This window comes from Hemitrygon akajei, chromosome 6, assembly GCF_048418815.1.
Source record: "Hemitrygon akajei chromosome 6, sHemAka1.3, whole genome shotgun sequence".
NCBI lineage: Eukaryota > Metazoa > Chordata > Chondrichthyes > Myliobatiformes > Dasyatidae > Hemitrygon > Hemitrygon akajei.
The window spans coordinates 70824500-70850756 of NC_133129.1; the positions used below are offsets into that span (position 1 = coordinate 70824500).

Here is a 26257-nt window from a genome sequence, read left to right on the forward strand (position 1 = left end):
TGGAGAGGGAAGATTTAGTTGGAGAATTGCGATATATGGAAGTTTTGATGATTACAGTGGTCAATTCCAGCCAATGAAGCAGCCCATGTTTGCATTCAACAAAACCCAGAAGACAGTCTGATATGGGCTGATAAGTGGCAATTGTCAGGCAATGAGTAACTCCAGTAAGGGATGGCCTAACCATCAGCCCTTGATATTCAATAATTTTACTATCTCAGAGTCCTCATATGTTATGTTCTAGAGGTCAGCGTTGACCAGAAACTCAACTAGACAAACTATATAAATATCATGGGAATAAGGACAGATCAGAGCCTGGGAAAACTCTGGCAAGTGGCTCATCGCCTGATGAACCACATTCTTGCCAGGATCCAGAAGGGCGCCCTCTAGCAAGGGATCTTCTTCACTTATTTATCCTGGATGCAGCACTAACATGTTTTAATCCAGAACAAAGAAGCCCATTTGATTTCCTCCCCCTCCACCATCTTAAATATTCATTCATTTCACCACAGGGATAACCTAATTGCAGTATGGGCTGTCCATGAAATGAATTATGATTATTTACCCAGCCTACTCTGACAGATGGGTGATAGTGGAGGCATGTCTCTACCAAAGGAGGTGTAAGGCACTCTTTTCCTTCACTAGCCTGCAGGTTGCCCTTGGGCAAGGTGTAGCATCTGCTTAGACCCCCGATCAGGGTCATGTGAAGCCATGGGAACAGGTGGTGGATAGTCATATGAGCAGCTGGTACATATCACAAGTGCTGGTTTTGCAGCCACTGATGCCAGACAGACCACTTCTGATGAGCATTGATAATGGTTGGGGAAATGTCGACTGTTTATTCTTTCATAGATGTTGCCTGGCCTGCTGGGTTCCTCCAGCATTTTGTGTGTGTTTCTTTTGATTTCTAGCATCTGCAGATTTTCTTATGTATGTGTTATGATGGCTCTTTATCTTTTTTGTAACATTTTGTTCAGTTATTAAAAATCAGAATAATGGTAAATGCTTACTTATGCATTGAATTAATTTTCATCTCGATCAACTAAATAAGCACTCTGGAGATCATGGAATATTTCTTAGTTCAATAAACGGTTTGAATAAAATTGATCTTCTAAAACACTGCCTGTTCTGCAGACTTGATTATATTTGATAATATATGTAAATCTAGGTGCACACTCAAACAATAATTGGATCAGTTTTAAAAACAACAATTTGAGTGCAACTTTTGCTTGGGTCACAATTTGAGCAAAAAACAGAAACACTCTCTTTGTGCAGCACAAATCCTCTGACCCTCTTGAGATTTCTCGTTGTGATGAACTGTCTCTCTGATGATTCCATAATACCCTTTGGATCCTGATGCCTTCCTTCAATCCTTTATATTCCACTACTTTTTCCAATGGAATCAATTCACTTCACATATTGCCAATTTCTTTCTTCTTTCTTTGCTGCTCTTTCTCTCTCGCTTCCTTCTTTGCAGATATATCTATGTCTAGTAGCTTTTTTTTGAGTGAGTCCTTGCGGTTTGAAGTTCTGCTGGGTTTACAGATACAGCACATCGCTCTCTGAAAATGCTACTGCCAACTTTATTTGAGATTAGTATCATTCCTCAGCATGCTTCTGAACAATGAGCTGCTTTAAGCAAGTATAATCCCTCTCTTCTGATCCATGGCCAATGCCTACTGTCTTCACTGGTATCAAATAACATTGTTCAAATCCAGTAGATGCCAATGAAACACATCCAACATTTTCTTTGCAAGCTTTGCACTCCATGGCATCAATCCAACATTCCCTAAAACTAAGAGCTGACAGATATCTTGTCAGGACATTTGGCCTAAGTCAAATTGTTACAATCTCTTCTGATGTCTTTGTAGACAGTTCTCCATTTTGTTCTAATTTTGCTATTGTTGAGGATGTAATATTCTCGATTACTTTTGCTGTTACTGTACAACCTCAGTTAAAGACCAACTCTAAATCTGATAGCCTTGCCTCGTTTGTGATCCATTCATCAGAGAGTGTTAATCCTTCTTAAACACAGCTGTTCCTGGGCATTGTTTATGAAATATTCCTATTTTCAGTAATTGCTGTTGGCAGGTCTATTCACAGAGTTATGATGCTCGTTTATCCCGCAATATAGGTTAATGATGTGCTGACAAGCCAGTCTGTAGACATCTTGCACAAGCTGATGGAATGGTATTCATTGCCACAGGGTAATACCAGACAGAGTCAGATACAGATGGTGGTTAGGCTAATGTGGATGATGACATATATGTAAACAGGGGTTCACAACAAGACCACCCACTTTCAATCATCTTGACCCCGCATCCCATTGTTTCCATAGCTCTGTAAGCTGTTCCTCTTCGAGTAGCTATTTTTGTTGAATCTGTTTGCATCACCCTTACTGGGAACAGATTTCAACACTGGAAAGTTATAGATCCTACTAGTCCGGTCCTACTCTCCAGCCTGTAATCAAGGCTAGTGCTCCCACAGGGACCATTGAACTTTCACATGAAACATTACTCAGGAAACTTTCCTGTTCTCTTCTGGGCATCATGATTATCCAAAACAAAAAGTGTCTATTAATTTAATTGTTGTGGGATTGCACTGTGCCACATTACAGTGCTTTAGTGACTGAAGTTTGAAGGTAATTCAATGGTCATATGGTAAACAGGGACATCTACAGGCAACCAAAGTCCTCATTGTAAGTTAACTCTTGTGAAAGCTTGGAGAGAGCTGACCATACTTGGCCGTGGAGTGAGTATGATGGATGTGCTGAGTGGTCCAATTTTCTGCCCTTTAAAGTCTTGCATTTAACTTTAAGCCACTACACTTATCATCATCCTTTTATGCAGGTTTGTAACAAAATGAAACAACACAGATGATCTGACATGCATGAAATGGCCTTGCAACCTATCCACAACCTCTGCTGTCACCGTAAATTGCCTTTAAGACTGCTGCTGCAGAAACTAATCCAAATAAATTGACATACCCACCACATTTATTTAAACTAATCCCCACCTACCTGACACGGCTTACTGGTGCACTTAATGGACGTGAGCTTTCCCAGTTGCTTTGACTAGTATACACAGAAATAGTTCTAGCCTGACTTATTTAATAGCCTATAAGGATCCAAGAACAGCTTTTAAACACAACAGGATTTGTTAATCCTTTAAACAACCTAACCTGTAAGTTCTCTCTGTTTCACATTTTATTCCTCTTTTCTGAGTAAGGCGTCTTTTCACACCAATTTATAATTCACGGATTGTCTGACGATGAGCCTCGGTGTCACCAGGGTGACCAAATGTGTGAAGTGTAACAGTGAGTGCTGCAAACACTGAGCAGTGAAGCAATCCATTTGTTTCACTGTGCCTCTGATATTAGTTTAAAGGAGCCATCCAATCAAATCCCTCACCCTTTCTGCCTAACACTGAATATGTTTTCCTTTTCAAATGCATTTATCTAATTTGTTTTTACCATAAAACAAGGAACAGCGAAAATAATTTACATGAAATATGACCCCTTTAGTGCAGGATGAAGGCCCAGTAGAAAAAAAATGAAAAGGAGCTATGGCTCTTTTGGAGATTGGCACCAGAACTCATGACTTCTAGTACCACAAAGATGTGACCAATGTCTTTGCAAAACCCTCCAAGTGGATTAGTGAACCAAAGTTCATCTCCTCTCCCAGGCCAATATTTCCAGCACTGAGGCCCTAGATACAATCAGTTGGATCTGCTGGGCAGGCTATGTCATTCATGAGTCTTACACCCCACTCCTGAACTGATAATCTATTTTGAGCTCCGACACAAACAGAGGAAACAAGCTCAGCAGTGGTCATTGGATATTTAGCTTGTTACCATAGCAACTGTGATGAGAGGAGGTGATGAGATGTAGTTGATCTGAATGGTCTGACAACACACAGAGTAAATGCTGCCAGTCTGTCATCATGGTGTGAAGTCACTGAGGTGGCCAAGGTGCCACTCTGAGCCACTCCTCTCACCCAAGCCAAAAACAATGTCGGGTCATTTCAGGTGCTTGTTGCACTCTGCCATGGTGGCTTACCCCACATTGGTGAAGAGGACACTTTAACTGTTTCATTGCCATGGGAACACCAGCAGCGGGCTAAGTCCCCAATCAGAATTCCCGTAAAGCAGCGCACAGTAGTGAAGAGAACTGTGGTTTATGCAGTGTGTGTTATCAGCGATGTATCTCTCTCTCTCTCTTCTGATATTGCTATAATAACTCCCCTTTAGCATTAACCCCATTAATACTCTCACTCCTGGGAACTGTTTGGTACTAGTGTATTCAAAACTCATCACAGCACCTCATTGTGTATAATCAAATAGACATTACACACAATCAAATATCATTTTCAAACAGGATATGTATAATGGCTATAATGATTTTCAACCTTTGTCAGTCTCTGGATGAAAAAATGCACTGCTCAATTAATATCCATTTAGTTCCACTTCACACTATCTTCAAAGATCTCTTCATCATCTCCAGCAACATCACATTCGGATAGTATTTCAGTTGTTCCCTTTGCATTTCTATCATGACCTCCTTTCTGCTTTATTCAATGCTCTCTCCAATAAAAGTTAAGAGTCGTGTATGCTTTCCAGGCAATATCATTTACCAGTGCTGCTACTTTCGGAGATGCATTTATATTTATTCTCTCTAATCCTCAATGCCTCTTACTATTGTTATCTTCTCCTGATCCGAAGCAGATCATTACATTCCAGTGACACACCTGACTGTGGGCTTTGGATTATGCTATTGCTGTAATATACACTAGAATCCAAGTAGCAGCCAAACTAGTTGAATATGCCGCCACCATAATGGATTTTATCAGCAAGCGTGTAAAGGACTGTGTACAAAAGATGCCAATCTGGGTGTTCCCAAGCCAGGAACTGTAGCTGGTCTACTCCCTACTAAAATCCAGGACTGTGGAATTCATATCAGGTAACCTTGTCCCATACAAGAAATTGGGATAAAACTATCTGAGATGCCAAGAGACCATACCAGTTTAAAGAGCAAACACGAGGAAATCTGCAGATGCTGGAAATTCAAACAACAACTCACACAAAATGCTGGTGGAACGCAGCAGGCCAGGCAGCATCTATAGGGAGAAGCACTGTCGACGTTTCGGGCCGAGACCCTTGGGTCTTAGTGTATAAGGGCAGGGCTTACACGCTATAAAAGGCTACGAGACGAGACGAAGCTGGGCAGCATTGCTGACAACAGCACATCTCTTTCTGATGAGTTTCCCTCTGCATGTTTTGAACAGAAGGGTATAAGTACATCACCACACACCTCAACAGCCTCCAAAGCAACTGAACCCCCCAGTCATGATTGCAGAAATCAGATCAATCTGCAGGAGAGTGAACTTGCAGAAAGCATCTGGCCCGGATGGCGCTCATGCCAGTATCCCTAGATCCTGCAAAGAACAGCTGGCGAGAATATTTGCAGGAATTTTTAATCTCTCCTTACTTCAATCTGAAGTTCTACTTTTTTTTAATAAAAGACCACTTTCATCCACTAACTAAGAAAAATAAGGTGATGTACCTTAATGATTACCACTTGAAGACTCTGCCATCTATTATCATATGGTGCTTCAAGAGGCCGGTCATGGTACACATCAGTTACAGCCTCCCAGACAACCTTGGCCCACTGTAATTCATCTACTACCGAAACAGGTCTATTGCAGACACCATCTTCCTGGCCCTACGATCATCTTTGAATCATCTGGACAGTAAAGGCATCTATCTTAGATCTTTGTTTATTGACTGACTACAACTCCATCTTCAATACTATGATTCCAAGCAAGCTTATCTCCAAAGTTCTAGATCTGGGGCTCAACATCTCCCTTTGCATTGGATCCTTGACATCCTGACAAACAAACAGCAATCAGTGAGGACAGGTAACTATACCTCAGCCACAACTATCCTCAGTACTGCTGTCCCACAAGGCTGCATCCTTAGTCCCTCACCAATTTTTATTAATACACTTTTGAAAACATTCTATACAGATGCATCTTGGCTCGGTATGGCAATTGCACTTCATGTGACTGTAGGAAAGAAACTTAAGAGAGTTGTGGACATCACGAAAACCAACCTTCCTCCATGGACTTATTGCTGCCTCAGTAAAGCAGCCAACACAATCAAAGACCCCACCCAACCCAGACATACTCAGTTCTCCCCCACCCACCATCAGACAGAAGATACAAAAGCCTGAAGACATGTACCACCAGGTTCAAGGCCAGCTTCAATCTTGCTGTTATAAGACTATTGAACAGTCCTTTTGTACAATAACTAATTTACCAATTTAGAATTCTGTTTTACTTCCTGAAATGGGACAGCACAGCAGCATCCCCACTTGTAGAGGAGACTGAGGTGATCGAGCCCCCACCACCCCACTTTAACCAATTTTTACTGGAGCACCAGTGAGAGTGTCCTGACCAACTGCATTACCATCTGATAGGGGAACTGCAAGGCATATGACTACAAGACCCTACAAAGGGTTGTGAGGACTATTGAGAGGATCACCGGGGACTCTCTTCAACCCATCAGGAGAGCTGCCTGCAAAGCCCTTACCATTGTCAATGATTCCTCCCCTCTGTGTAACAGCCTCTTTGACAGCCATTGCTTTGACCCCCTACCACTAGGTTGGAGGTATTGTAGCATTAAACTATGACTGTTAGGATGGGAAACAGCTTCTTCCACCAGAGCATGAGATTACTGAACTCCCTGCCACCAACCAGATCTCAACACATATGAAGCACCATTAATGTGTACTGTTTATTTTTTGACTTCTGTTGTAAATGCACCTTCTTATTTGTTATGTTATTTGTGGTAATAGTACCTTTTGTGCTGTGTTTGAGTTATACATACTGTGTTGTGCACCTTGGTCCAGAGTAACGTTGTTTTGTTTGGTGGTATACATTTATATAGATGAAAGCCATAAACTTGAACTTGAACTTGAAACTCCCATTATCATCTGACTGGGAACAATTAACTCAGTAAAGGATGGGGATGGGACCTGGGACCATCCTTCCCCTTTGGGATGGTCCAGTACCAGGAAGGACTCCTTACACGTGAAGATGGAGATGTGTTACAGGCCATCATTTATTCGCTAGCATAATAAATGATTATAAATGTAAGCTCTGACCTGCGAATGGCTTCTTCCAATTTCTTTGCCTTGTTCTCATCCAGCTGGACCTGGTTGGTCCTTGCTTCCTCCTCTTCAGGTGATGAGGCAGGGATTCCTTGCAGCAGCCATCTTTCTCGCATGGCTTTGGACTGAGTGAGGAAAGAAGAAAGACTTGTTGAAAACTTTAATTTGCAGAGCAGGGAAGTCACAAAACCTTGATCTCCGATTGTAATCAACCTGCCCATAGCTGTTCTGGCCTTGTCCCTTGAAAATGCTTCTCGATATATTGTCTTTCTCTGCCACTTTAAGACACCATTTAAAACCAATCTATCAAAGCAAGCTTCTGGACACCCAGTTTAATGTCTCCATGGACCATAAGACAGTAAAATATAGGAACACAATTCCGCTATTTGGACCATCGTCGGCTCTGCCATTTCATTTCAGCTGATCCATTTCCCTCTCAGCCCTAATCGCTATGCCCTTATCAATCAAGAATCTATCAAACTCTGCCTTCAATATACCCTAACACTTGGCCTGCACAGATGCCTGTGGCAATGAATTTCACAGATTCACCACTCTCTGGCTAAAGAAGTTTCTCCTCATCTTAGTTCGAAAGAGACATCCCGCCATTCTAAGGCTGTATCCTCTGGTCTTAGACACCCCTCACCATAGGAAACATCCTTTCCACATCCACCCTATTGATGCCTTTCAACAATTGATAGGTTTCAATGAGATTCTCCCCTCATTCTTCTGAATTCCAATGAGTGCAGACCCAAAGCCATCAAATGCTCTTTATATGATAAGCCTTTCAATCCCGGAATCATTTTTGTGAACTTCTTTTGAACCATCTCCAATGTCAACACATCCTTTCTTAGATAAAGGACCCAAAGCGCTCACAATATTCCAATTGAGGCCTCACCAATGCTTTATAAAGCCTCAACATTACATCCTTGCTTTTATATTCTAGTCCTCTTGAAATGAAAGCTAACATTGCATTTGTCTTCCTCACCACCGACTCAATTCTGAATGAGGACTCCCAAGTCTCTTTGCACGTCAGACTTCTGTCATGTCCTTCTGTGACATGACATCATATTTTGTTTGATGAGATTCAAATTAAACAGTGGAATGCTCTACTAAGTTAAAGACACTCGGTCAATAGAGGTTACTCGATTAATTTTGAAACAAGTTCAATAGTTTAGAAAATCCATTTCTCTAACTGAGATTGCTTTTGGATTTGATGGGAGGAAATTGCATGGATTTCAATAGATTTGTTGATTTGGTCCTTTAACTCAATGCCTGGCTGCTTCCTATTACTTTAATCAGGCAACATTCCCATATTTAAGGGAGTTCTGTAGGGCAGAACAGGGTCAAACTCCAGCTGCGGAGAACACTCTGCAGGGCTGACACCTCCTCAATATATGCAAATATTTTCACAGCCATTCTCATCTGCTTCATTTTAAAATTTATTATGAATAACATAAGATGCCGTAGTCAAATATCATTGGTAATGCAATGGTTGTTATAGTCCTTTACAGCTACTGTTAATTTGAGTGACTGGTTGATATTGCCAAGGGGAAAATAAAACAGGGATTAGACCAACAGCTATAATAATAAGTATTTAATATGGGACCTTTAGTGCGGCATATGAAGAGCAGCTAAGTGCTCTGCTGGCATTGTCCACAACAGGAGGGCAGAACTTAAAAATTATGGCCAGGTCATTCTGAGGTGATGTGAGGAGACAGTCTACCAAGAGGAATTGAAATCTAGAAGTCCTGCTGGACCGGATGGGTCAATGGAAAACCTCAGAATGTTAGCTGATGGATTTTTGTCAGGTAGAGCGTCAAGGAAGATGCAGGCAAATTAACTCTGAGTATCAGAGCAGAGTATCTTCTGTTCCTGCATGCACAGTCCAAATACTAATTTTTGCTTATTCAGCAAACGGGGTGTGTGTGTGTGTGGGGGGGGGGGGGGGGCGGGGGAATGGCTGGGAGTAGATTGAAGCAGGGAAATTTTCCAAATCTCAGTGAAGCACGAAGAACACGAGCAACACACTTGGTTCCCTTCAATCAATTCAAATAGAGAAGGTGAAGGATGAACAATTAGCTCTGACCCTTTGGCATGACTTCTTTTTGGCCCAAAACATTGACTGTACTCTTTTCCTAGGTGCTGCCTGGACTGCTGAGTTCCTCCAGTACTTTGTGTGACTTTTAACACCATAAATCAGTGAGTTGTTTTGTTATGTCTCCCCTCTCACTGTGAAATGGGGACACCTCTCTTTCCTTTATTAGGGTGAGAGAGAGAGAGAGAGCCTGCAGTATGTTCAATACCGGGTGAACTAGTAGACCTTGGTGTACTGCAAGTCACGTGTCTTTGTTGCTGCTTTACTGATGCTTGAGTACTCGGTGGGGGGGGTGCCGATGTTTTTTTCTGGTGGGGGGGTCATTACTTTGCTGCTGCTTATGCATGGGAGGGGGATCTGGGGAGGCTTTGGGGTTCCAACATTTAACTGTCATTCATTCTTTGGGGGCACGCCTCTGTTTTCGTGGATGTTTGTGAAGAAGAAGAATTTCAGGACGTATATTGTATACATTTCTCTGACATTAAATGTACCTCTGAAACCTATTGAGATATGCAGTGTTAGGTGATGCATTTTGGAAAATCAAACCAGTGTAGTACTTATATTGTGATGGCACAGCACTAGGGAGTGTAATGGAACAGTGTACAGTTCATTGAAAGTGGTATCACAGGTAGACAAGGTGGTGAAAAAGGTATTTAGTGCATTTGGCTTCATCATTTAGGGCTTTGGGTATGGGAGTTACAACATTACATTGCAGTTGTGTAAGTCATTACTGAGGCTGCACTTAGAGTACTGAGTACAGTTTTGGTCTCCCTGTTATAGGAAAAATTATGGTTCAACTGGAAAGAAAGCAGAAAAGATTTATGAGGATACTGACAGGTCCAGAGGACTTGAGTTATAAGGAGGGGTTGGTCAGGTTTTTTATTCCTTGGCATGCAGGAGAATGGGAGACAAGGTTATGGAAATGTTTAAAAATATGAGAGCCATAGAGAAGGTGGACAGCTTAGGAGAGACCAGCTCCAGAGAGCATAGATTTAGGGTGAGAGGAATGAGCTGCTAGAAGTGGCAGATTGTTCCATATGTTTGAGAGGTAATAAATAGGTTAGATAAATAGTGTCATTTTTCCAAGATGGAAATGTCAAATCTCTGAGTGTATAAGTTTAAGATGAGAGGGGAAAGGTTGAAAGGAGGTTTACAAGGCAAGTTTTTTTTTTACACAGAGAGTACTAGGTGCCTGAGTAGAGGAGTCAGATATGATCACAAATTTAAACAGTCATATGAATAGGTAGGAATGGAGGGATACACAATGTGCAGGCAAACGAACTGCTTAAATTGCTGTCATGGTCAGCATGGGCATTTTTAATGGAGTCCACACACCATCAGGCACCTACTTACTCTAATCCTAATTTAACCCATTTTATTCTCCCCATATCCCATCAGCTTCCCCCAGATCCCATCTCTCATTAATACACTAGTAGCAATTTGGGGTGGCCAAGTAACGTATCAAGTCACACATTTTTTGAGATTTGGGAAGAAAGCAGGGCACCAGTGGGCAAATGGTCACAGGGAGCACAAGGAGCACTCTGCATCAGCGGTCATGGGAGCTGTGCAGTAGCAGCTCTTTCAGCTGTGACTGTATGATTCCGGAGCTTGTGGGTTTCTGACCCATTTATTGGGAAATAGGGAAAACTACATGTGGGAAAAAGAAGATAGATGTGGTCTGCTGCTGTAGCCCAATAACTTCAAGGTTTGGTTTGACCTGTGTTCAGAGATGCTGTACTGCACACCACTATCATAACATGTGGTTATTTGGGTTACTGTCGCATTCCTTGAACTAGTCTGGCCATTCTCCTCTAATCCCAGTCATTAGCAAGGCATTTTCACCCACGAAACTGCCGCTCACTGGAAGTTTTTGGTTTATCAAACCATTCTCTGTAAAATCTAGAGAGTATTGTTTGTGAAAATCCCAGGAGATTAGCAGTTTCTAAGATACTCAAACCACCTTGTCTAGCACCAACAATCATTCCATAGCTGAAGTCACTTAGATCACATTGCTTCTCCATTCTGAAGTTTGGTATGAATAACAACAGAACCTCTTGACCATGTCTGCATGCTTCTATACATTGAGTTGCTGCCACATGATTGGTTGATTAGACATTTGCATTAATGAGCAGGTGTACAGGTGTACCTAATAAAGTGGCCACCAAGTGTATGTGGAGCATGAACCATTTGGGACAAATGGCCTGTTTCTCCATTGTAATTCCTATATGTACATTATTAATCTCTCACCAGTTTCCACAATAAAAAAGTAACCTTTGGTTTAATTCATATCCATTTCTTCATCTGTAAGATCACCATCTTTTTCTTATAGTTGGTATAGTGGTACCAATTGTCAGCAAGGGGTTAATGGGCTACATGGCCAGTTTCTATGCTGTATGGTTCCATGATTCCATGCTCCAGCCAATTCCCATCTTGCGTCCTGCCTCACCTCATAGCAGGGTTGATGCAAGTGCAGTTACGATTGGCCTATGAAGGCAGATGTGTGTTGGAATAGAAGGATATCTCCCTGTCTGTAACAGCTGGCACACCTGAAGTAATTTATCTCAATTGCAACTGTCATCCATGTCAGCACTATCTGCTCAATATAGGCAACTGTTGGGCACAACCCGAAGACCCTGCAGAAGGGACTTCTTCAGGAACCTGCTGTCAGAAACCTCATGCAAAGGTAGAAATATCCTGAGCTGGAACTCAGGAGCAGATGGGTAAAATCCTAATCAGCGGCTGTCTGTGAGTTAAAAATGGGACGAGCTCGAAATACTCAACAGGTCAAGTAGCTTCTGTGGAGCGAGAAACACAGGCGATGACCTCTTGTCAGTTTGACAAAAGGCCATTGTCCTGAAGTGCCTATCATCTCTTTCATTACCTGACCTGTTGAGTGGTTCCAGTGCTTTTCTGCTTTTATTTTAGATTTTCATCATCCCAAAGTATTTTCCGGGTCACTGATGAGTATTTGCCATATGCATTCTTACCAAGGTTGACCACAATACAACTTGTGAGCCCTCTCTTCCACCCGAACAGACCATACTGCAGACCGACAAACAGAGTTTTCTGGAGAATGAGTCCTTCATTGACTGGTTAACAATCACCCCTGCAATATGTTGTCAGCTACAAAGCTCAAGCCTTCCGCTCACCAGATTTATCAGAATGTTTGTTTGACTTGAATCAAAACCATAGTCTGTAGTCATTCTCAATTTTTATTACATAAATTTTTGGCAGCCTTATTCATCCCCAGTTGCTTGTGAAATATTACTGTAAAGTAGTCGATATAATTTTTAAAGCACCATGTGGAACGAATTAAGGATTAAGATCCGAAGAACTGAGGTAACAACAGGCCCTATGATCTGCCAGCCAGTCATTTCCTTTCTTATTGCACCAGATTTTTGTCCTAGAACATAGAACAGTGCAGCATGGGAAAAGGCCCTTCGACCACAATATCTGCACCGAATTAAATCATGTCTCTTCTGCCTGTACACCAAAAATATATCTCCATTTCCTGCACATTCACGTGTCTGTCTATCCACCTCCTAAATGCCATTGTTGTATCAGCTTCCACCATGACCCCTGGCAGCCTGCTCCAGGCAGCTACCGTTTCTGTGTAAAACACCTGCCCTGCACCTTTCCTTTATACTTTGCTTCTCTCACCTTAAATACACATCCTTTTTCAAAAAAAACCAAAGAACTTGCCCTTTCAGCTCTGGGTTTTGACATCATTCCCCAAAGGGGTGAAGTGTCTATTGTTGCTATGGTAACCTCCCGATAAAAAGAGGGAGCTACATCACCTTGTTGCCGCAATTCCACAATGCAAGACCATGATAATTTGCATGAAATTTTCAAATTATTTTGTCAGACTACATAAATATTTATTTGCATTTATTTAGCATTAAAACATTTCCAGGGTTTTCATACGTATGCTATAGAACAAATTACAATAGCGTATCACATGAGACATGAGCACAGGAGTTAGGTCAAAGAGATTGATTTAAGAGGTGCCTCAGGAGGAGGGAGAGTAAATGGGACTGAAGGTTTTTTGGAGATGTTTAGTGACCAGATAAGTGAGGTACAACAAAGGGAATTAGGATGCACAAGGAGACTGGGGAGGTGGAAAGACCTTAGAGAGGTCATCAAGTTGTCAGTGGTAGCAACTGCTGCTGCATATATCAGGGAGGTACCTGGGTCTAAGATATATTGTCAGGATTTAACACAGAGAAGTCACAGGGGTCTTTCATAGTCAAAACAAGATAAAAACAAACAATTTTAAAAAAATCAAAATCAACATACGACGGTGATGAAAATCTGAAGTTACAAACAAAAGAAAATGGAAACCTTTGCTTGGAGCACTCTTCTATTCTTCATTGAATCTCTTCAGCATCTTTTGATGAAGGACCATCAGCCTGAGGTAAAATGCTGATACTCTCTCCATAGAAGCTGTCTGATCTGCCAGTTTTCCTGTTTTATTTCACATTCCCAGCATTCACAGTTTATTTGATTTACATTTTCCACTTCATCTTCTCTCATGTTTGCTCATCCCTACCCTCTCTTTGGATCTTGTCTAACAATTTTCAGTTCTCTTAGAAGTTATCAGTTTGAAATGTTAGCTCGGTTTCTCTCTCAGCTGATGCTGCCTGATCTGCTGGGTGTTTCTAGCATATTCTGTCTTAATTTGGAACAAAAATGTTCTGTTACTGGCAGACTAAAATTCTTCCATGTTTAGGTACTGGAAGAGTCTAACCCAAATGCAAGGACAAAGCAGCAAAGGAATGCAGTAACTCATAATCACATCTAAGATATGAATTGGCCATCCCATTAGGAATATTTAGCCACAGACACTCTCAGCAGAGTCACCTAGAATAAATGAGCATGACAGTATTGCGCACTTGACAGGAAATACAGCCTGAAGTTCTCTCGTTGATCTCCTACCTTGTGGTGCTGCAGCTGAAGTATTTTGTCCTCGAGCTGGTGTCGTTTGTTCTCGATTTCTCTCTGCCTCTGCCTTTTTTCCTTCAAAGAGAGCGAGGGAGAGAGTGTTTTAAATGTGTTGCTTCAACTGTTACCAGTTCATCCCTTATGCCAACATTCTAGCAATCAAACACTTTTCTTAAAACATAGAAGCAAAAGATTATTAAATAAAAAAGAAAGGTAGGCAATTCAGCTCTTTGATCATGTTGATACTCTCTCCCATTACCTTATTCCTGCTCTTCCCCCCAAACCCTGTGATGCCATTTGCATTGAGTTTTTAAAATCTCCTTCTTATCAATATTAAGTGACCTGTCCTCTGTAGCCCTCTGTGGTAAGAACTTCCACAGGTTCATCAACCCCTGAGGGAAGAAACTTCTTCGCAACCCGGACCTAAATCTGTTGGCTAAGTCTGTGATTCTATTTCCTAGAAAATCCAGCCAAGGCAAACATCCTCCCAACATCCAGCCACATCAGACTGTGTAACTTTCAATTAGATCTCATCTCATTTTTCTTAATCCTAATGAATCCAGATCTTCACTCTTCTCACACCTCTGCACACTGTCTATGGCAAACATATCCTTTCCAAGGTAAAGAGATAAAGCCTGCATACAATTTTGCAAGAATCATCTCAATGTAATTATATCAAGGCATTCTTGCTCTTGGGCTTAAATCCTGTTGCCACAAAGGCCAACATACCACTTGCCTTCTTAACTGCTTTCAGTAACTGGGTTACCAGGACACTTTGTACATCAGTACTTCCCAAGCTCATAGTATTTTCTGCTTTCCCTACTGTAGTGGAAGGAAAATCTCACATTTATCAATATTATATTGCTTCTCTCAATTATTTCCCACTCATTCATTCTAAGTCACCTGGAAGCCTCTTTGTATCTTTCTCACAACCCGCAATCGTGCCCAATATTACATTGGACTTCCGCATTAAAATCACTGATCTGTTATGAGAGGCTTGTGCCCAACCATTGATACCTGCAGTATCATAATAATTAATACTTCCCAATAACAAAACTGCTACACACAGCAACATCATCAAAACCTATCGAATGTTGAAAGGCCTCGGAATAGTGGATGTGGAGAGGATGTTTCCAAGAATAGAGGGATGTTCATTTAGAATGGAGATGAGGAGGAGTTTCTTTAGCCAGAAAGTGGTTAATCTGTGGAATTCATTGCCCTCAGGCAGTTGTGAGGGCCAAGTCCTTATGTATATTTAAGGCAGAGGTTGATTGATTCTTGATTGGTCAGGGCATGAAGGGATATGGGAAGAAGGCAGGAGATTGGGGCTGAGAGAGCAAAAGGATCAGCCATAATGAAATGGTGGAGTAGACTCGATGGGCCACATGGATTGAGGGCACAGACCTGAGATTAAGCATGCAAAGCCTGGCTTGAGGCTGTGGCTGGATTTTAAAGCAGAGGTCAAGCGTACAATCATAGGTTGGGGTCATGAGCATAAAGACAAAAACAGAGATCAAGAGCATGTATGTGAGTCTGAAGACAGTCTGTATGTGAAGCCCAAAGTCAGGACCACACAGACAAAGCCAAGACCAGGAATGCCGAACAGACTAAGGAACAGGTGCATAACTGGGATTAGCCATGCTCCTGCACTGTGGGATGGACCCTCAGACTTTAGTAATCAGACCCTGAATGAAAATCCAAATAATTTTCATGACTTATCAGAAGCATCAAGTCAACTCCAGAGAAAAATATGTGAGTCCATTTGTGACATCTTCAATTTCCTTGACATAGTAGATGCAGGGATAATGGAGAGTGAGGAGATGGCTGATGCTGGAATTCATTTTTTTTTACACAAAGAGTGGCTGGAATGCACTGCCAGGGAGGTGGTAGAGGCTGATACATTAGTGACGTTTCAGAGACACTTTAAATGGGCACGTTGGTCAGATGGAGCTGAGTAGGTGGAGGGGAGGGGAAAAATACTGACTGAGGCTAGAAGTGATAAGTGCTTGAAGAGACAGGAATAGTGCATCTCATCAGCTTGTCTTGCATTGTGTCTCCTCTGCACTAAGGTCTTGATTTCCCACACTCTTGCTTCTCACCCCTTCTAATACAGAAAACATAGCACATTAAAGTACATTTGAGGCCCTTAAGCCCATGATGTTGTATCAACACTTTCAAAAGTTCAAAGTATATTTATTATCTAAGTACATATATGTCACTAAATACTATCCTGAGATTAATTCTCTCGCGAGCATTCATAGTAGATATAAAGACACACCATCGAATCAATGAAATGTTCACACAAAGCTGGACAAACAACTAATGTGCTAAAGACATTAAATTGTGCAAGTACAAAAAGAAAAGCAAAATAATAATAATGATACTAAATAAGTCATAAATAATAGTGAGAACATGAGTTGTAGAGTCCTTGAAAATAAGTCTACAGGTTATGGAATCAGTTCAGTGCTGGGGTGAGTGAAGTTATTGACTCTGGTTCAGGAACCTGAGGGTTGATGGGTAATAACAGTTCCTGAACCTGGTGGTGTGGGACCTAAGGTTCCTGTACCTCCTTCCTGATGTCGACAGTGAGAAGAGAGCATGGCTAAGATTGGGGGGGGGGGGGGGGCAGTCCTTGATGATGGATGCTGCTTTCCTGCAACAATGCTCCTTGTAGGTGTGCTCAATAGTGGGGAGGGCTTTAGCTCTGATGTGCTGGGCTGTATCCACTACTTTTTGTAGGATTTCCATTCAAGGGCATTGGCATTTCCATACCAGGCCAGGGTGCAACCAGTCAGTGTACTCTTCACCATGCACCTATGGAAGTTTGTCAAAGTTCTGGGTAACATGCCTAAGCTTCACAAACTTCGAAAAACTTTGAGACATGCCTTCTTTGTAATGGCATTTAATCTATTCTAAGATCAATTAAATCCTTCCCTTCTACATAGCCCTCCATATTTCTATTATCAATGTACCTATCTAAGAGTTTCTTAAATGCCCCTACTGTATTTGCTCTACCATCACTCCTGGCAAGGCATTCCATTACCTACCACTCTCTGTGTAAAGAATGTACCTCTGATACCCCCCTATAACTTCCTCCAATCACCTTAAAATTGTCCCTCTGATATAGACATTTCTGCCCTGAGGAAATGTCTCTGGCTATCCAATCTGTCTAAATGATTTATCATTGGGCCACCTCTCCTTCCACTTTGCACCAAAGGGAAAAACCATAGCTCACTCAACCTATCTTCATAAAACATGCTGTCTAGTTTGGGCAGCATCTTGGTAAAAATTCTCTGCACCCTATCTAAAGCTTACACATTTTTCCTAAAATGGGGCAACCAGAACTGAACACAATATTCCAAGTGTGATCTAACCAGGGTTTTACAGAGCTGCAACATTACCTCACGGCTCTTGAACTCAATTCCTCAACTCGTGAAGGATATCACACCATATTCCTTCTTAAAAGTCCAATCAACTTTGTGGTAACTTTGAGGGTCTATGGATATAGGCCCCAAGATCCCTCTGTTCCTCTACATCACCATGAATCCTGCCATTAACTCTGTTTTCTGCCTTCAAATTCAACCTTCCAAAATAAATCACTTCCCTTTTTTCCGGGTTGAACACCATTTGCCACTTTTTAGCCCAACTCTGCATCCTATCAATGTCCCATTGCAACCTACACCAACTCTCCTCATTACCTACAACTCCACCAACCCTCATGCTATCTGCAGATTTACTAACCCAGCCTTCCATTTGCTTATCCAAGTCATTTATAAAAAATCATAAAGACCAAGGGCTCCAGAACAGATCCCTGCAGAACACCTCTGGTCACCAAACTCCAGGCCAGTTATATTTCCACACAGCCAAACTTCCCTGCAAGATTCCTGACCTTCTGAATAAGCCTACTATGTTATCAAACACCTTACTAAAATCTATATACACCACATCCACTACTTTACATTCATCAACAAACAAGAGAAAATCTGCAAATGCTGGAAATCCAATCAGCACCCACAGAATGCTGGAGGAACACAGCAGACCAGGTACTGATGAAGTGTCTCGGTCCAGAATGTTGACTGTACTCTTTTCCATAGATGCTGCCTGGCCTGCTGAGTTCCTCCAGCATTTTATGTGTCTACGTTCATCAATATACTTTGTCACATCCTCAAAGAACTCAGTTAGGCCTGTGAGACATGACTTGCCCCTCACAAAGCCACGTTTACTATCTTTAATCAGATTATGCCTCTCCAAATACACATAATTCCTGTCTCTAAGAGACCTCTCCAATAATTTGCTTCCTGTCAAAATAAGACTCTAAGGTATGTAATTCCCAGGGTCATCACTACTCCCTTTACTGCACAAAGCAATAATATTCACCAATCTCCAATCAGCTGATACCACTCTGTGGCCTGTGATGATGCAAGGATCCTCATTAAAGCTGCAGCAATCTATTCCCTTGCTTTCCACGATAACCAGGGTTATATACCGCCTGGCCCTTGGGACTAATTTATCCTAACGTTTTTCAAAAGTTCTAGCTTATCCTCTTTCTTAATATCAACATGTTCCAGCATATCAGCCTGTTCTACACTGTCCTTACAAACCTTGAGCTCCCTTTCACTGTGAATTCTGAAGCAAAGTATTAATTAAGGACTTTCCTTACCTCCCCCAACTCCAGGCACGCATTTCCTTTTCTATCACTGATTGGTCCTACGCTCACTTTAGCCATCCCCCTGTTCTTTACATATGTGTAGACGCTTTAGGGTTTTCCTTAATTCTACATGCCGAGACCTTGTCATACCCCCTTCTAGCTCTCCTAAGTTTATTCTTCAGTTTCTTTCTGGCTATCTTGTAACTCTCTAGGGCCCAGCCTGATCCTTGCTTCAAAAACCTTAATTAAGCTTCCTTCTTTCTCTTGGCTAAAAGTTCCATATCTCTTATCAAACACAGTTTCTTCACCTTACTTTTCCCCACCTTGATATTACAAACAAATCCAGAATCCCCAGCAAGTTCTCCCTCAACAACCTCCACTTTTCTGTTATCGATTTCTTGAGTACACCTGTTTCCAATTTTTGTTCCCCATTTTCTGCCCAATAGCATTACAACTCCCTCTTCCCCAATTAAATACTTTCCTATACCATCTGCTCCTATCCATCTCCAAGGTTATAGTAAAGGTCAGGGAGTTATTGAAACACTCTCCCACTGAGAGATCTGACACCTGACCTGGTCTATTGCTTAGCACCAAATCCAAAATGGCCTCTCCTCCAGTCAGCCTGTCTATATATTGAATCAGAAATCTTCCTGGACACACCTTAAAGAATTCTGCCCTATCCAAACTTTTTAATGTTTTATAACATTTATGTGTGAGTTATATTCTGCGTGTTGGCTACACCCAAACGTGTGTGATGTTGTACCTCACTCTACTTAGCACATGACTTGATCTCCCTGATTCTTTAAAAAAAAGGTTACCTATTCAGGTCTCAGAATTCTCTGGTATTCTTCACCGAGAGAGTGATGAAACATTGGAATTCTTTGCAAAAGAAGCTCAGTCACTGAGTGTATTCAAGATTGATAGAATTTTATATATTAAGGAAATCAGGTAACTTGGGGTTGGTGCAGGGAAGTGTCACTGAAGTAAAAGATCAGTCATGATCTCAGTGTAGGTTGGAGAAAGCAGAGGGAGCTGAATGGCCTTTCCCCTATTTATATTCATTATGTTGTGGTTGAGAGGCATCATCATTGTCCCAGGTCCAGATGGGCACGCTCATTTATTGTCATGGATCTGTGAATGCTCAGCTTACGAGCTCTCAAGTTAGCTCACTGAGTAGTATCTATACCAATGTTTCATGGGCTCAAACTTTTGGCAATTTTTATACCGCGTTCAAGTAAAGGTCACAGTAAACGTGCTAATAAATCATGGATTTAAGAAAAAGAAAAAGTTGCAAACTGAAGATCTTAAAATAAACCAAAATCCCCTCACTTGCTAATGTTTACGCTATTAAGGAGAAACAATGTCAAAACTAAGCCCCGAGTTCTATTCCCACTGTAGAAACCTGGCAGAACTCCATGCTTTAGTGATATGAGCATTAAGTTTACCATTCTGTTTTATGCATCAAGGCAGTGATGAGTATGATGAGGTTTCAAGTTCAAACATCACACCACATGTATAACTCAAGATTCAAGTTTTTTTGTTACATGTGCATCAAAAAATACAGTGAAATGCTTCATTTGTGTTAGCAACCAGAAGATCCAAGGGTGTGCTGGGACAGCCTAAGAGTGTTGCCACACATTCCAGCACCAGCATTACAATAGGCCAGAGGGCCTATTCCACACTGTATTTTAATAAACAAACAAACAAACAAATAAATAAAATTTTTACAAATCATGTCATTTGTCAGTAATAATAAATCTGGTTCTGATACTGGGTTTTATTCTGAAAGGATTTCAATACATGAGTAAAGCTGCCTTACACAGGACCTTGAAGTGGTCAGTGCCCTCAGATTTTGCTTCTTTAAAAGGATACACTTGCTATAGAGAGAATGTAACAAGAGTTCACAGTATTTCTTCTAGGTCTGAGGAGAAATTGAGTAGGGATTGGTGAGGGTTGGAAGAATGAGGGGTGACCTTATAGAAGTAAGGAACGTTCTTTCAGGGACTCACCAGGTACAGGGAAGATGTACCCGCAGTCCAAGGAACCTGGAATGAGGGATCACAGAATCAAAATAAAAAGTAAACTCTTTATAACTGAAATTAGGAGAAATTACACTTAAAGGATTCTGAACCTTTGGGATTCTTTATCTTGCTAAGCTTGGAGTCTCAGACATGGATTCAATACAAAACTGAGAATAGGTTTCCTGTAATTAAAGAAATTAATGGATATGGGATAGTGAAGGAAAACTAAAGTTGAAAATTAGCCACAGTTTTTCTGATTGACAGAGTGGCTCAAAGATCTGCACAACCAACTCTGATTTCAGTTTCTGATTATTTTATTTTCAGCACTTGCACTTTATTGCTTGTTAAATATGTTTTTGTAATGTTGATAGACTGATAATTCCTGGCCCAGAATACAGGCAAGAACTCAGTACTCTTTCTCAGAGACAGGAGAGGATGACTGCATTAAGAGATGGAAAGAAAAGCGACTGAAAGGCAAAAAGAAAAATGAAAATCAGACATTTCTGACAATGCCCTCACTTTTCCCTACATTACTGGATAAGATTGAAGAGTTTAGATTTTTCCTTTTTCTGTTGGGTTGACTAGTTACCATGTACTTTGAATTGTTATAACACAGAAGGAGTCACGTAGCCCATAGTGTCAATGCCTTACAGACACATTAATTAAAAGACGTTGTATAAATCAACAGCAGATTCTGGAGGATTGCAATTCAAGGCTTATATCTAAATTAGTATACATATGATGTGCGTCATTAAAACGATATGACTTTGCCTGTCAGGATTACTGGTTAACAGATTTGGGAAGGACATAAATTTATTGGTGCATCCCATTATAATTATGGCAAGAAATAAGAGTTCATTTAAATAATCAAGTGCTACTGTGAGGGGTTTTTCTCTTGGGAGCAGAGGAGCATTAAAGATCTGACCCTCTTCATGTGAGGACGGCAGAGTTTAAAACGAGAATATTAATTGTACCAGCATTCACTCCAGCCTCGTGTGATTTACTACTGAGAGTTAGGCTGGAATGCAGTCTGTGGGAGGGACTTGGAACAGAGAATTTTTGAAACCCCAGCTGAACTCTAAACACTATTAAGGGCAGACAGTTATACACATACACAAGAAATGACAGGGAAATGAAATGACAGCCCTCTGATATATCCAGCCTGTTCCCGTTCGGCAGTGATATCCCTAGCATAGCAATGGACCGTTTCTCTGGTTCACACAAATATAAGGTGCACCAAATATTGTTTGTTGTGCAGTCAGTCAGTGATTTCTTCAGTATGCTCTATTGTTCTGATTTTTATGCTCACAGAAGCAATCAAACTAGCAAAATCCATTCAGTCTGGTCTTCCATTCAGCATGATGAAGGCTGATCTGTCCCCCAGCTCCATCTAACTCAGACAGAATAACAAAGATCCATCAATTTCAGATTCAGGCTTAGCAATCACATGTATAAATTAGGAGCAGCACTGTGTCCATGGACCCTTGAACATACTCTGCCCTAAAATGAGATCATGGCTAAACTGACTGTAATCCTAACCCTGCATTCCCTTCTATCCTTCATAACCTTTCATCCTCTTGCTTAGCTAGCATCTATCTACCTCTGTTTTAAAAATATTTAAGGGCTTTGCTTCCATTGTGCTTTGAAGAGGAGAGTTTCAAAGATTCATTACTCTCTGACAGAAAAAAAATATCAGGACATCTGTGTCTTAAATGGGAAACCTACTATTTTTAAACATTGGTTCTTAGTTCTATATTCTCCCACAAGAGGAAATATCCTTTCCACATCAAACCTTAAATTCTAGTCCAGAACACTCTCAATCTTCTAAACTCCAAGGAATACAAGTCAATCCTGTTCAACCTTTCTTCACAGGACAACTTGTTCATTCAGATATTAGTCCAGTAAACCTCTGAACTGCTTCCAACATATTTAGGTCTTTCCTTAAATAAGACCAATACTGTGCACAGTACTCGACATGTGGCCTTGCCAAAGCCCAGTGTAATCACACTGCTATCACCAGAAACCTCAGGGTCCATAACACTGTAGTAGAAGCAAGTCAGCTTTAATTCAGAGGGTTTGCATGGGAAGAAGTTACAAATGAAGCATAACGTCTCTACTTTTGTAATTAGATTCCATTTTCCAATAAATAATAAAGTTCTGTTAGACGTTTTGTTGTTCACTCTATCTGTATTTTTGCTTTTTATACCTGTCACTAATCCAGCATCAGTCTTATTTGTGGAAAAAGTCAGTTTTTTCAACTATTCTAACTTAATTCCCAAGAAATCTAGCTCTGTTTTTCGACAATATCCTCATCCCCCAGACTTTCCAACTAGAAGAAATAGTTCCTTTTCATAAATTCAACATACTCATAGAAGTGTTGAAGAAATCATTCATTCCAGAAAATTCAAGTGAAGGTGAATGAGTACAGTGTATTTGGTAAGTTTGTGGGCTGTGCAGTCAGAATGAATGGGTTAAATCAGCAATGTTAGCAATACAACTGTGTTAAATAGAATGTTACGTTGCTTTCACTTCCATTGCAACTTCATTTCATTGTGTTTTTTCCCATTTAATTCAGCCTTTGAAATCTGTATTTCAATTATCTTGGTGGATGGGTGCTAAAATCTGTTTTGCTTCTTATTTGTTCTAAGCAATATAACCACATATAGCCATATAACAATTACAGCACGGAAACAGGCCATCTCGGCCCTTCTAGTCCGTGCCGAACGCTTACTCTCACCTAGTCCCACTGACCATATACCTATCCAATTTTACTTTAAATGGCAATACCGAACCTGCCTCTACCACTTCTACAATATATTAACATTTTGAAATATGAAAACTGATTACCTGCAAAAATAAGCTATCATTTTGAAACTGATCTGGAAGTTATAAAGTTGTACGGAACATTATGATTTCAAAGATCACCTCAGTTGCACACCCGTCAGTAAGTGCATCTCTGGAGATATATAATGCTTTTTGATAAGCATTTTAATAAATAATGAAATCTTCAGGTGATGTGTTTAAAAAAAATGTTTAATGCATTCTTATCATCACAGCTGTCTCTCAACAGAGGTGAAATAAGCTGAATGTTTTATTTTAGATTTCAGTTGCAAGTATGCACCTTTGATCAGATCACATCAGAGGGAATGGGTATTGTTGAGCAGTACTTGGAATTCAATATGGAATTAGAATCTTCACCACTAGTTAGCATTATCACGGGCTCAAATGCTCTTATAATCTGACATTTTCCATGTAATAATTGAAGTAACATTTTTCAAATGTTTGCACCAGAAATAACAGCATTAAGTTCAAGAGGCAATATGATTTTTAATGAATTACAGGACTCTCATTAAAGTGGGCGTGAATGCAGGGAAACAAAATATCGATTAAATCTTTGAGAGATGGCAGAACAGCAAGCTATAAAACCCAATATATATTTTGGAAGCAGCTGTATGTTCATATTTAGAGCAACATTAATGCATGAGTCAGTCGTGAGCCTAACTAAAAATATTCTAACATTCCAATGGACTGTTCCTGCAGAAAATTACTGCCCAGAGCAGCTGAATTCTTAAAGACAAGGGATCTCATGTATGTAAACTTTGCAAATATCACACAGCTGACGCTTGAGGGTACTTGGGAAGAGTTTTATAGCCATCCACGCTCAACCTCCACCCCCGCTCACCGACTGGCTGAAACCCAGCAGCAGCTATTATTAGAAATTCCCAAAGGCTTCTCCACCCTACCCATTCTCAGTGGTTTGAGATAAATGAACCCAGCAAAGTAGCTGCCCTTCTAATTAAAATCATCTGTGCAAACACCTTGGCTTGGGAATTAGAAACAACTGTTATAAGTCCTGGTGAAAGGCTGTGGGAGAAGTCTCTTGTGCCCAGCCTCTTACTGACAGGGCCAGTTCCAGCTCATGCCAGCTCCATTTGGTTTAGTTCTTCTTCCCATTGCTATTTGGCACAGTCACTGCTCAAGCTTCTCATGTCACTGGAAAGGCCTATAAGCTAGATGAGGAGTGTTGATCATCTTACCTCACAACATTTGACATATAAAAACTCTAAGCCAGTGGCAGACACACAGTGAGAGGTCAGTTGAAGAAAAAGAAAATCAGTGCCTCTCAGGTATTAACCAAACAACCAGTAGTTGCATCTATATAGAACATAGAAGAGTACAGCACAGGAACAGTCCCCTCATCCCACAATGTAAGTGCAGACCAAGATGTTAAACGAAATTAATCCTGCGTAAGTCTTTTACGCAGAGAGTGGTGAGTGCGTGGAATGGGCTTCCGGTGGCTGTGGTGGAGGCGGAAACTATAGGGTCTTTTAAGAGACTCCTGGATAGGTACGTGGAGCTTAGAAAAATAGAGGGCTATGGGTAAGCTTAGGTAATTTCTAAGGTAGGGACATGTTCAGCAGCACAGCTTTGTGGGCCGAAGGGCCGGTATTGTGCTGTAGGTTTTCTATGTTTCTGTTTCTAACTGCCTGCATGTGATTCATATTCCATCTGTTCATTTACCTGTTCCATATTGAGTCTAGTGTTATGATTTTAATATTTCATTTATATTTGTGTAATCTTGTGTATATATATTGGTTGATTAAGCATTCCTGTTTGTTTAAATAATTCATTTTGGGTTATATTTATAAATATGTGAACTACATACATCATTAGACTATCACATGATATGTGCATGTTTCGCTTAAAGTAAACCTGTAGTTAACTCACATTTTGGACTCCCGCGACTTCCTTTGAATTAGTTTAATGCTTTGAAGTTACAAAACATAACACCGATGGTGTCATAAAACAACCTAAGGTGTTTTAAGTGAGTGATTAGGGGAAAAAAATTGATTGCACTATGTGAAGGTTTTGAGTCAGAGGATCAAAAGCCTGGCCAAAAATGTATTTTTGAAGAAGTGTGGGTAGGGAGATAGATAGGATTAGGTGGGGTAGGAGGGGTGGAAATTCCAGAGTTTGGTGACCAAGCAGCTGAAGGCAAAGCTGTCAATAGTGGAGCAATGAAAATCAGGGATGTGCAAGACATCAGAATTGGAAGAGCACAGAGACTTTAGTGCAATAGGAACATCGGATTGCTAGTAAACCTTCAATTTGCCATTTTAAAGATTGTTGATTCTCCATTTTCTGCCTCTGGACCACAGAGCCCACCAACATTGCTCAAACAAAGGAGTGCTGGATTATTAATATAAGGGTCCAAATCCCAACCAAAATATCGAACAGTTACAGCCCTGATAAAGGAGAATTATTTAAAAATCACTGGCCCAATTCAGAATGCAGTGGATTTTCTGCAGGAGGCTTTTAATAACAGGCTCTAAGCACCAGTTTTATTTTAAGAACGTAGAACTGCTCATTAGGCCACAATCTGTGTTT

At 40.8% G+C, this 26257-nt stretch overlaps 1 protein-coding gene across 2 annotated transcripts in view; it reads right to left on the reverse strand.

Moving 5' to 3' along the window:
• LOC140729162 (PALM2-AKAP2 fusion protein-like) overlaps positions 1–26257 on the reverse strand; it is a 543495-nt gene that overhangs the window by 361119 nt on the left and 156119 nt on the right. For both annotated transcript variants that reach the window (XM_073048623.1, XM_073048621.1), the window contains 2 exons: positions 14195–14275; positions 7159–7289 (listed from right to left, as the gene is read on the reverse strand). In XM_073048623.1, coding sequence (XP_072904724.1) covers positions 7159–7289; positions 14195–14275 — 212 coding nt within the window. The remainder of the gene's footprint in view (positions 1–7158; positions 7290–14194; positions 14276–26257) is intronic.